We start from the raw sequence: 12,441 nt of genomic DNA, 5'->3' as shown, positions 1-12,441 counted from the left end.
TTCTGCCCACCATTACTAACTTCCAACAACAAGCCAGATATCACACCTACAATTTGATTAATAGTTTCCATTTTGCTTTTCAAAACAGTCATTTTTTTAAAGTCACTTAAAGTTCATTAACATGTTAACAACACACTGACAAATTTGAAAAACCTAGAGACAGAAAAAACAGTAATTGAAAGGGTTAGAACGTAGTCTGGTGGGAAAACATAATTTTTCTAAACTTGAACAAGTAGCCTGAAGAAAGGGCCTTAAATTGCTCATAATGTAAGAAAGTGGCTTGGGAACTGTCCGGCTTCATTCTACTGAGAGTAATGGAATAGGGGAAGATGGGCTTTTATCAACTACTGGTAGGGAAAGCAGGCTGAAAAGGCATTTCCCAAGGTTTTAAACATTAGGGGTCATTGGCTTGAGAAGGGGGATAGCAGCAAGTAATAAGAGCATCTAACTTCAAAGTGTATTCTGAGAACAGGAGGAGGGGTTAAATGAGTCATCAGTTTTCTTTACCCAGTTTCATAACAAATGAACTTTCCTAAGATTGGAAGGAATAATTTGCCTCTAGAACTGATTTCTGAAAAGTGAAAAACAGAATTAGTGTGCATTACTTTTAAGAGAGAAGTTTTTAGAATAATGCACTAAATCCATGTGAAAAGTTCTTAGTATCTTTAATATTTGGTAGGCTCTAGGGTATTTTGCTTATAGATTTCCCATGCATTCTGAACAAAAGAGATCGTTTAGCTGTAAGAGCTCTATTACGTTCCTCTAAAACTGGGCGTTAGAAGCAGACGTTTTGTGAATGATCACAAAGTTTTTGTTAATGACCACCTCATAAATCTTGAGGCACCGGTCTTACATGTAGTTGCTTTTGGGCTGCAAAACCTTGCTCTGTTCGTCCTCTGTCTCCAGCCAGAGATGTTCTAAAACTGGGTATTAAGTAAGAGTGTGCTTCATACTAAATAGAATCTGTGTGATTCCTTGAAGGAACAGGAAACTCTTTTTATCTTTCTTAGGCTTTCTGTGGGGATGAAAATGAAAGGGGGTTTAATGTTTGTCTTTAGAGTCCTTTTTCTTCCTTGAAAATGACACTTTTAGCACCTTGTGCTATGGGAGTAGTTTAGATTTACTGAAAGGACTCCTTTAATGTTCAATTGTAAGATTTTTCATAGATAACTGTCAAATGCGCTTCTTTTCTGATAAGAGTATATGCGCGTGTGTTTTCTCCCACAGGTAATAATGATTGCAGTCTCTTACCGAAGTTAGCAGGTTCTGGGTTCCTTGGATGTCTTCATCTGCTTGTTTAATTGCCTTCTCTGCTGCAATCTGGGCCTTTTCTGCTTCTTCCAGAGCTTCCTTTACCATGTCTGCAGTGACTTTAACATCTGTTGCACTTTTGCTGAGTAAATGAATGAGACAGTATATTATATGGGAACATGAAAAAAGTACTTCCTCTCAGAAGAGAGCATTTCTTTTAAAGAAAAGCCTTCCTGAAATGACCCCGAGAGACTCACATGGAGAAATACTTTACTCAATGCTCGATACACAAAGTCCCCCCTAAATGCCATAAATACTGTCTTCAGATACCTGGCTCTTTGAGCTTCTTCTAACAGCATCTCAGCTCTGGCAATGTCGGCAGCACTCTGCTGTAGAATAACCTCTACTTGAGACAGGCTTTCAACTCGTTCACGAATATCTTCTGTCAAGTTCTGTAACTGCTGTGGGGTGCTGGGCATTTCCATTTTCAGTACTTCGTTAGCAACTGCTTCAATGCTGTCCAGGTCAGCACTATCCTCTGTTAAAAGCAAAGATGGTTCACTCATTCAACCACTTATTGGTCATCTACTATGCGATCAGCATGGTGGGGTTACACCAAGACAAAGGTACTTCCTATTTAAGAGTTTTTAATCTAAGCTGGGGAGATGAGACCTACACACAGGAACAGTACTGCAGACAGTGCGTACTACTGGAGTTGGTTGTAGGCTGGGGTCGTCGGGTAAAACTGTGGAGGGTGAGGAATGGATCAGGTTTTGAAGGATAACAGGATTTGACAGAAGAAAGAACATCTCTGGCTGGAGAGGCAGGATGGGCAGAGCAAGTTATGTGGAAGTTGAGTGAAGCGAATGGTTCAGATTATAGAAAAGGATACAGGCCAGGTTAAAAAAGCTGGGTCTTGATTCTAAAAGGCAATGAAAACTTTCAGTTGAGTTTGAAAGATTAGGTAGGAAACTACTGTAAATGCAGATGTAAGTGTTGAAATTCCTAATAAATTATCTGGATTCAGGAAACTACAGAAAGGGAGAAAATCCAGTCAGAAACAAGAGAATCAGGATAGTTGCCTTATCAAAGAAGCCATGGAGTTTCAAATGTCAAATGTGAAAAGAGGTCAAAAAAATACCAGAGTTTAAACTATAAATATGTCATTGATATTTAGGCTTTTTTTTTTCTTTTAAACTGTGCAAGAACATAAAAATGGAGCCCTAAGGGTTTAAGCACAGGATAATGTATGATTGAATGATGGTTTCCACAGAATATTCCATAAGATATCCTTAGCAAATACTGTTGGCGCCTTAATTAGCCATTCTCCCTTTTTCCTTGCTAACAGCATACTGATTTCACTCAGGTACCAACCTCTAAGGTAAGGTGAGCTTATCAACTCAGAGTTAAATACTGATTAGCCTGCCAATTACAGTAATCCCTTTCCATTTGTCAGGGACAGCTATACATGGGGATGGGACTCATTTCTGGCCAATGAGCTTTATGGAAATGACTTCTCAAAGGCTTCTGGGAAAGATTTCCTCCCTTTAAAAATGATACAACAAAGGAATAGGTGGTCTCTTCTTTCATTAGCTATTATTATGTCTTTATGTGAAGTTTGGAACTTTGGCAGCCACCTTGTAACCGGGGGGAGCTAGCCTGAGAGCAAAGCTGATATGCTTAAAATGACAGTACAGAAAGATGAGAAGTGCCTGGATCCTAGAACGATGGAGCTATTCTACTACTGAACTTACTATGTGTTATAATACACATCCGTTTTTTGATTAAGTCCATTTCAGTTGAGAGTTTTCTTTAACTTGCAGCCAAAACTATCCTGACTGGTAACACTCAAACTGTGACCTGCAACATTTATGAGCTGGACCACAAATCCCACAGATTTTCTATTTCTGTACAGAACACTTAAGGTATAGAGAGCTATGTAACTAACTATAAGTATAACATCCTATAAATAATAGGATTACAAAGCTTTGGGGACAATGCCAAAAAAGCTCTACTTCGAATTAAGGTTCTAATCACACATTATATGTAATCTGTAACACGAATTCCAAATTCAGTTCTCATAGTGTATGTTTGACTTCTTGATTTGTTACTTGGGTATCACATCAGGTGTGTCTATATCAGCATAAATTAGAGGTTATTTACATACAGACACATTTAAAAATTTGGAAGTATTTATTCCCTGCAAGATCTACAGTGCAGATTTGAATTATGGCCTCTCAAACACTCTTAAAAAATTGTTGTATATTGCAAGACAGGAAGAAATGTCTAAAAGTAAAATGAAAAAGCTCCTTACGGGTCAGAAAGTTCCTGATTTGCTTGATGAGACTTCTCAGATCCTCATTGCTCCTGTCCACTTTTTCTTTGGTAGCGTTGGTTTTCAACAGGACGTCTTGAGCATTCTGCTTTGCCTCATCTGCCCTCAGTTTTGCTTCAGAGACCTATGTATGCGGAATAAAATACCCATGGAACAGTGTCACTCTTTCTAAAACAGACGAGAATATTATAAATGGTCCAGAAAATGACGTCAAAAAACTTAAGTATTTGGAGTCACGGCTTTTAGAAACAAACATCTCCCATTCAACCATATTATATTCTTGTATAGACAAAGTATTCACTATACCCATTCCTATACAACAGTCTTACCTAGCTAGGGCTAGCATATAACATTTTTTTCTAGTTGTTTTTAATTCCTCCAAAACATTTGGTGGTGTATAAGATGTTCTTTAGTCTCTTTCTCAGGTACCAACCTACATACTTCAGTTAACATGAAGTTAATACTTCATGTCACTTCAGAAGAATAAAGGCTCAATTGAAATAACAGCTGGAGGTATTCATAACCCTAGACCCATAGTTAGTAACATGGTTATTTCAAATTATTGTGAGAAACAAGCAGGTTCTTAAACCATCTGTGAATAAAACCTCCTCCTCTCTTTCCCTGACCTCACAAAAACTTAGGCCTTTTCGTTTTAGTCAGCACTTGGAATTGATTTGTCCCATTCAGATCCTCCAGTCCATAACGGAAAGCAAACAAAACAGCCCCTCCGTTGAATTACCATCTTGGAGAGCCGTTCCACCTCAGCCAGGGCACTCAGGACATCTCGGTCGAAGTCCATGGCTTTCTGCCAGGCGCCGCGTGCGGCAGCAACCAGCCCGCCACAGCCAGGCCCCCCACACTGCTTCTGTCCTTCGTCGGTTCTGCAGTTTGGGCCGCCACATACGGTCTCGGAACAGGAGGCTCCTGGAGGTGTTCCACACGTCTGCAGCGAGCCAAGGAACAAGCACGGGGTGCAGAGTGAGGCCGCTGCAGCCAACAGCTGTGCTGGGCCTGGGTGGCCCCAGAGAGCGTGTAGGTGGTCCTCAGTGAGGGTGCTTGAAAACAGTGTTCAGGATAGAGCAGAGCAGAGAGCTCAGGGGTGAGCTAACCTGCTTATTTCCAAGGAAACAATGATTTACAGCCCTGCATCAATACCTTCTACCCTAATGAACTGGAATGCCATATGGGTTCTGTGCAGGGTGCAAATGTTATCTGCTCCATCAAGCTGAAGTCGGCCAATGTGAAAGTCAAAGAATGTGTCCCGTCCCCTTTCTCCTAACTGGTAGGGTTTACCAAAAAAAAAGTATTGAGAACCTTCTTTAGACCTAGCACCGTGTTAACTGTTTTGGTGAAAAGGGTGATATAAAAGGCCCATTATCGGGCCTTTTAGTAATTTCCCATCTAGTAAGGAGGACAGGATCATTCTAGGTAAAACAGCCAAGAATAGGTCAGATGCTGCAAGTACGAAGGAAAGCAGGCAAAGCAGAGACCACTGAGTATTGTAGTTTGGGAAGGAGAGTTGGCTAGTGGGATTTGAGCAGGGGAAGTGGGGGAACATTCCACATGGGAGAGGAAGAGAGAAGACAAAGGTCCGGGTATAACTTTTCCAAATAACCTCCCAACAGCCCTGCCAGACTCCTCCTTTCTTATCTACCAGAAACTTCCAAAGACCAGGGCTTGGTTGTAGAATATACACAGGAAATTGATAAATTACAAGATTGCTATGTGATGGAAAAGGCTGAGCAGGAAGAAAAATTACATGCAGAGCTATCCTTTTGTGGAAAATGGTCATGTTGAAAAGAGGCAAAAGCTATACTACAGTGAAAAACAGTTAACAGGATATTCCCAAACAAGTACTCCTTTTAATAAGTAGAAAAGTAGTTTTTGAATAAATACAGTCAACTGTTTAACCTAATAGTTTTGTAATAATTATAATCCCATTATATCTCAAAATAATGTGTCTGGTTTACAGCACCTAAAAAGCTTCAGAAAATAACGTTTACTCCACATGCTGTACAAGAACATGAGCCTTAATCAAGAAGAGGTGCGTTAAGACCTTAGGGATGCTTTCTAAAAACTATCTGACAGCACACTAGAAGATCTGTTTTATTTCAGCAGCCTGGCAGGCTTAAAAAAAACCCAGCATGGGTGTAACTAAATATACACAAAGACAAAGAACCAAAGGTACTTGAAAAACACAAAGGAGCAAAAATCTTTCTACAGGATAAGTGGTGGTATAGACTATAAAGGGAACTCTCACAGGATCATTAACACACGCACAGAGTGGGAGATGGAAGGGGCACAGGCAGTTCCTAGGCCACGCCCCTGACGGAAAGCAGGCCCAGGGCAGGGCTCCCGCTCCCGTGGCCAGAGGCACCCGCTGCAGCCACCCGCTCCCAAGACACCCTCTGCTGCAGAGCAAACATCCTTTAGCATGCTTATCTGCTTTTCATTTTAGTTTGGAGAGATTTCGTTTGTGATGACTAGTTTTTAATTAGAATTTATAAGGAAGGAGCCAATATACCGAAAGGAAGACAGATTTGGCATTTCACACTCGCGTGTCATGGCTTTGTCTCAGGTGCGATTACACATTGATCTAGGCCTCTTTCTCTATTAAAGAAATGGTGACAGGAGATCTCCTAACTCCTTATTTCCATTAGATGCCATCAAGTTTCCTAAGGTAATGAAAATATAACCTTGTAGGCATTAATTATAAAGCACAGTGTGTTTTTGTCTATTTTGGAGAAGGCGGGCGGGGGGCGGGGGACTGTTACTAAGACAAAACTGTAGTGAAGCCTGAACTCACAGCTTCCTAGGAACCCACCTTCCCCCTTGTACTGACCCTCTGTTCTAAGCTAAGAGAGCAGAAGCCTTATAAAATAAAGGTACAGTATATAAAAACATCCTCCAAAGTCTCTCAGATAGGTATTCTTCCATGAAAAACAATAAGGGAGCAAGAGGAAGAAACAGGCTTAGTTTGGCTTTTTTTGGCTTTCTGCCTGATTTTCATTGAACTCACTACTCAATTTCATTTGGCTTCAGAGTTACTTTTTAAAAGCTTCTGGGAAATGAATCCACTTCCTAGGCTGGTCTTCACTAGGTAAAGTTACTGGGACAAAGGAGCATTTTAACTAACACCCACCCACCCATGAAAAAACATTCTTTAGCGCCCTTTAATTTTTTTAAGAAGTCTCCCAGAATGATTCTCAATTGCTCCACTGAGATGGAGTTTGCACTTCAAATCAAAACAAAGTAAAAAATGTCCACAGTGTAAAAAGGATCCAGTTTAGATAAGAAGGCAGTGACTCAATTCAGCAGCCTTGGGATAGTAGTCCTGATTCTTGGTTGTACCAGAGAAACCTCTAGGAGAGAGGAAGGTTGGAAACCCACACACTGTTGTGTTTAATCTGGCTCGGTCACGGATAACCCAGACTGTGGGCCAGAGACTGAGCCCGGGAGTTTCCCTCCTGCTGACTCATTTGCAAAGTGGACAATGTTAAAGACAAAGCAGAGTGTTTTTTCTCCTGTAGCATGGCAGCCTTGAGGCCAAACCCTCAAACCTTACCATTTCGGCAGCAGCTGAAAGGTCGAGACTTTGTAGTTTGCCTGCCAGTTCATCCAGAAGGCGTGCCTGCTCCTCCTGTTTTTCCCTGAACTGGGACTCTTGCTCCAACATCAAGCCTTCCACTCTGTCCCGAGTGCGGGCCGACTGCTCCACAGCGCCCCTGGAATCTGTGGTGGAGGCGTTCACGCGCTCCTCTGCCTCGAGAGACATCTGGAAATACTTGGTGATGCTGTCCAAGGCGCCTAGGGCATGAAATGAAATTGCCCATAGTTAATCCCCTTGTACTCGATCTCCCCATCAAGCAACGGCTGTATTTCCCGTCTAAACTGACCATATGGTTTTGTTTTAAAATTCAAGGAATAAAATCTTTATGAAGAAATACAACTTTCCTCTCATGATCAATGAATACACTTTGTCCCGTTAGCACCTAACTCTGGCTCTGGAGGACGCCAAACATCTGGATTAGAAAATTAAGTCAATCATGCAGATGTTGTTCCTACACACAGGCAAGCGTCCAGTTCTTTCTAAATAGCTGGTGTCAGGCAGCCTGTAGATTACATGTCCAGATGATTTTTCCCTTTTCTCAGTTATTTAACTATTTAGATCCACTAAAATGGCTAATATTATATACATAAAACAGCCTGACGTGTTTTGGCTTTAAGGATCTAGCCAAAAAAATAAGCAATCATGCATAAAGCAGGATGGATAGGGTGATGTGACACATTTTTAACTTTCTTTTGCTGTGGGGAGGGAAGGTCCCATAATACGGCCTACAACACCAATAAACGATTTGTAAATGTGATTTCCTGACCAAGTAACATTCTTGAATATAAAATGATGTGCAGAAGTATCAACTTAATTTCTTAACTTTTTACAAGAGCCCGTTTCTAAGAGAAGCCAAGGGGGTAAACCACTAACTGGAAAAAAAATTTAAAAATCAGAAAACACATGCCATTCTAATGCAACAACCACTGCTCGCTCCACGCAACCCCTTCTGTGCCCCGCGTCCCATGTTTGTAAAATGGGGACTTCAATCCTCATTTGTGCCAGAGTCTCAATGAGAAAAAGCTTTAAAATGACTACAAAGCACTTAATTTTCTTCTGAAAGTGCTCTATTAAAAGGTTAGGAGGGAGATGCAAGAGGGAAGAGATATGGGAACATATGTATATGTATAACTGATTCACTTTGTTATAAAGCAGAAACTAACACACCATTGTAAAGCAATTATACTTCAATAAAGATGTTTTAAAAAAAAATAAAAATAAAAAAAATAAAAGGTTAGACAGGTGGTAAAATCCATTGCCCAGGATTAAGTATTTGCACAAAAAAATGCTCACCCCGAATATCTGAATTTTTGATAAATTCCAGTTGTTCAGCAAGCTCTTTCACTGTGTTATCCAGGCTTTCCGCTTCTGTCTGTAGAGCATCTAGTTCTCTGGCCGTGCTGTTGTTTTGCGTAGCTGTGTCAGATAAATTTACTTCCACCTGAGCCATCTTTTCTGTAACATCTTTGGTTAGTTTCCTGTAAAGAGGAGGGCAAATTTACTTAAGGAAAATAAACCAAAGGGAAAACTTGAAGTCTCAATTTTACATTTTCTACTAATACTTTATCCATTACTCTGTAATTTCAGACCGATTCAGTAGTCTGTAATAATTTATCTTTAAGTACTGGTTTTATTCTTATCATTAAGAGACTATGTTAAATCTAATAATTTTTCTTGATCTTCAAGACTTTGAAGAAAAACACAGCAGCACCACTCAGCTGTGTTGTGGCGGATGGACTACAGGAGGGATTCCGAATGTCTGATGTAACATGAGCACAGATCCAGAGCATGGAGTACCAGCTCTGTACATAAGCAGCTTCAAGCCCATACAATCCCACAAACTCGAAAGATGTGACTCCAGTGTACAATTATGCCTCCCAGCCACCCACCAAAAATGCTCTCATGTGAACCTCAGGGATCTCCTTCAAGATGGGACATTCAGAAAGCAAGCCCCACCGCCACCAGGAAGACAGTGGGAGCAACCCAAAGGAGCTTTTCATACCCGACCCCCTTTCAAGCCACGTCCCATCAAAGGAGCCTCCTCCTTCCACCAACAAAGCAACCCTTTTGTTTTTCCTGAGAAAGAAGGTAGTACCAGTAAGAATGGAATATGATAACCATTTAGCTTTCACAATATTTCATTTGGAATCTAAACCCAACTGCATTTTGTTCTGTATCTTCCTGTCTCCAAAGCTGTACTTTAGGCATCTATTTGTGAATTACTCGTATATACAGTGTGCATGTGTGTATGTATCTCAAAGAAAGGAATATTTGAGAAGACCTTACCCCTGGGTATCACCTAAGTGAGTATTATTGTCTTCTCAGGAATATAATCGTACAAAAAACTGGGAAAATGCAGAGATGCTGAAAGGTTGGGGGCCAATCGAAAAATGATGTTTAAGGCTGAGAGAATACCATGACCCAACTCAAAGAAAAAGTGCTTAAAAGGATTTCGGGTTAAATTACATTTTGTAAACCTGATGGCTGTTTTCCTGAGGCTAGTTTCTTTTTTTTCAGTGCTTTGCTTTTATTAATCGGTTGATTCACAGAAGGCTTTCATTTCTCCTCAGGTCTCGTACAATGTTATAATTTTACAAAGTCAAATCTCACATTGTATATTTGTAAATAATGCCCCTTTGGATCCTAGACCACGCGTCCTTGGATACTGTGTTGAAAAAAGATTGATGAAATTGGTGTTCCCGAGGTGATTACAATCTGTCTGATTAGGTGAAGAGTGACGGTAGGACCAGGGCTGTCTGAGGAGTGTAGTCGCTCTTCTGGCAGGCTCTTGATGGATACCAGATTTTCTTGTTTTCCCTTAAGGCGCATGACACCCAGGCCAAAGAAATCATTTCCTAAATGGGCTTGCACTCAGACCAGGGCCTTCCACAGCTCGTTATCGCTACATGCGAGAAGGCTGAGCGCTGTACCACGGTCTTTTTAATGAGGTTAAATTTCTCACTAAGTGCATTATGGCCCTGCATCAGACATCGCCTAACACCCTGGTCAACCGCATGATCTTGGCCGTGAGATCTGAGGCTTGAAATCAAGGGACTAGTTACTTTAAGTCTAGAAGGTCTAGGAAGGACCTCCTACAAGGTACTTGAGCTAATGTCAGCGGTCAGCTTCCTGCTTCTCATACACAGCACTGAGATGAAAAGGCCATCTCACTTCTTAGAGATGCTGATTAAAAGTCCCATCACACAAAAATGTTACCGTAGTTCTGTCATGATATAATATCGCCTTAATGTATAGGACTTAGCCATGAAACAACCCCCTTGCTCATGCCAAATGGTGAGTCTACAATAAAAACCCATAGCATTTGGGGAAACACAAATGCTTCGTACCCTTTCCTGTTTTGTCCTTTAGCTTAGACCTTATTCTGTTTTGGGTCGGGGGGGTGGTCCTTTTTGGCAAAGGGAGTTGGAATGTTTGAGAGCAGGAAAGATGACTGGCTGGGAGAAATGGGAGAAGAAAATGGGAGAAAAAAATGGGAGAAAGTTCAGCATCACTTTGCTCAATTCTCTCTGCTTCCACTGGCAAAATACACGCTCTCCAATTAGATGATTACCCAGAGAAGGGCTAAGAAGAGGAATTTTCATCACAGAGAATTTGTTATAATTAGGTGAATGAAGCACTGCTCTAGTGGACCAGCAGCTGAGCAGTGGAAATAACCTAGAAATAGGAGTCTTATTTGTGGTAATGGACTTTCCCTGGTAGTAGCAAAACATATAATAACAATTCATACTGTTTTCTGTAATTACCTTACCATTTCATAGATCAATCCTTTTGTTACTCCGTCAGGGAAAGGTAAATACTATCCTCCCCTCCCCCGCAGGAGAGGAGAGAGAGGCTTAGAAATGAGCGAGTCATTCAAGTTCACGAGCCTAGCAAGTAACCCCGCTGTGACTCTGTTACGGATCCGGATCCTTTGTCTCTGAATCCAGCATCCTGGCCATTCTACTGCCCGAGAGTGCTGTTTGCAGAGAAGAGTGCTGAATGTAACGTTCACACATTTTGCACTGCAGTCTCTGCAACTCTGGTCCCCAACAATGAGCCAGCGTCCACTCACCCCCATGCCCAGAGCAGCGACTGCTGGAAAACGAATGGCCCAGTTACCTGTTTTCACTCACAGCACTAACCACGCCTCCTGGTGGAAGGGCCACGCTGTGGATTCATCAAGTGGAAACACCATCGTGAGCTGTTACTCTGGTTCATCAGCTACTTACTCTGCTTCCTCAAAGAGGTCCCCGACGTTCTTCAGCGGCTCGGCAGCTGGGCTCTGGGCCAGGACATCTCTGATCTCGTTGACTTTCTTCTCCACCGAGTCCACAGTCTCCCGGTAAGGCCCAATCACGCCACTGATCTTCAAGGCCTTGGCTTTCTCCAGGAACTTCTGGGTCCTGTTGGTCAACTCAGCGATGATCACGTCCCAAAGAGCAAAGCACTGGTGGCAGGGCATGCAGTCGGGGAAGACGCCCGAGTACCCCCGAGTGCACTTGTCACAGCGTGGACCCTCCACACCCTCGACGCAGACACACTGGCCGGTGGACTGGTCACACTGCGGTGTCTCGATGCCCCTGGGGTCGCAGTCACAGGCTAGAAGGGAGACGGCAGTGCTGGCTGAGCTACTAGAGCCCCAGCCTCAGCGACTTGGCAGTTAGAATCCTCAGTCACCGTTACAATGGGAAGGTTTGTAAATGGTCCACGACAGTTTACCAGCGGTTTGCACAGGGACCGCAGCTGCTTCCTCCAGAACACGCGTTACCTCAACCCTGGCTAATCATGTCTTAACAATAATAGTGACGATAGTTTGTTTTTTAAGTGAACACCATTGTACACCGTTGTGCCTGCCACTGTACAGATGGTTTACGTGCATCATGTCATTTAATCCTCACCGTAACACTACAGGATCCAGGTGTTAAAATCATCAGTTTTATGGAGTGGAAACTGAGGTTTAGAAAGGTTACATGACTGCTAAGTCTTCCAGCAAGGAAATGGCCAAGCCAGGATTCTAACTCAGCACTTTGCAGGCTCCATAGCCTGTGCTCTTAAGCTCTGTCCTGCCTTTGCCTCCCTCTTTTTTTGACCCGTCTGTAGATCCTACCAGGACAGACAATTCAGGTGACAGCCTGATGACGTGAGGCCTCTGGCCCGAGATACAGCAGTAATGAGCAACACACCAACATCCCTCTACCTGGTCACAAAGCAGAACAGTGAATGCTTGACGAAATGCAATAAAGTT

At 42.2% G+C, this 12,441-nt stretch overlaps 2 protein-coding genes across 4 annotated transcripts in view; one reads left to right on the top strand and one right to left on the bottom strand.

Annotated features, from left to right (window-relative positions):
* DLD (dihydrolipoamide dehydrogenase) overlaps nucleotides 1–10,367 on the top strand; it is a 53,147-nt gene extending 42,780 nt beyond the window's left edge. For all 3 annotated transcript variants that reach the window (XR_014266952.1, XR_014266953.1, XM_082473557.1), the window contains one exon: nucleotides 8,883–10,367. The gene's annotated coding sequence lies outside the window, so the exon portion shown is untranslated. The remainder of the gene's footprint in view (nucleotides 1–8,882) is intronic.
* LAMB1 (laminin subunit beta 1) overlaps nucleotides 1–12,441 on the bottom strand; it is a 74,880-nt gene that overhangs the window by 3,243 nt on the left and 59,196 nt on the right. Inside the window, exons 25-31 of the mRNA XM_082473394.1 lie at nucleotides 11,426–11,795; nucleotides 8,490–8,674; nucleotides 7,152–7,393; nucleotides 4,326–4,529; nucleotides 3,566–3,710; nucleotides 1,582–1,789; nucleotides 1,252–1,393 (exon numbers count right to left, since the gene is read on the bottom strand). Of these exons, the coding sequence (XP_082329520.1) occupies nucleotides 1,252–1,393; nucleotides 1,582–1,789; nucleotides 3,566–3,710; nucleotides 4,326–4,529; nucleotides 7,152–7,393; nucleotides 8,490–8,674; nucleotides 11,426–11,795 (1,496 nt within the window). The remainder of the gene's footprint in view (nucleotides 1–1,251; nucleotides 1,394–1,581; nucleotides 1,790–3,565; nucleotides 3,711–4,325; nucleotides 4,530–7,151; nucleotides 7,394–8,489; nucleotides 8,675–11,425; nucleotides 11,796–12,441) is intronic.

Source organism: Balaenoptera physalus, assembly GCF_965194825.1.
Source record: "Balaenoptera physalus genome assembly, chromosome: 8".
Classification (NCBI taxonomy): domain Eukaryota; kingdom Metazoa; phylum Chordata; class Mammalia; order Artiodactyla; family Balaenopteridae; genus Balaenoptera; species Balaenoptera physalus.
This window is presented reverse-complemented; position numbering and strand designations above follow the sequence as displayed.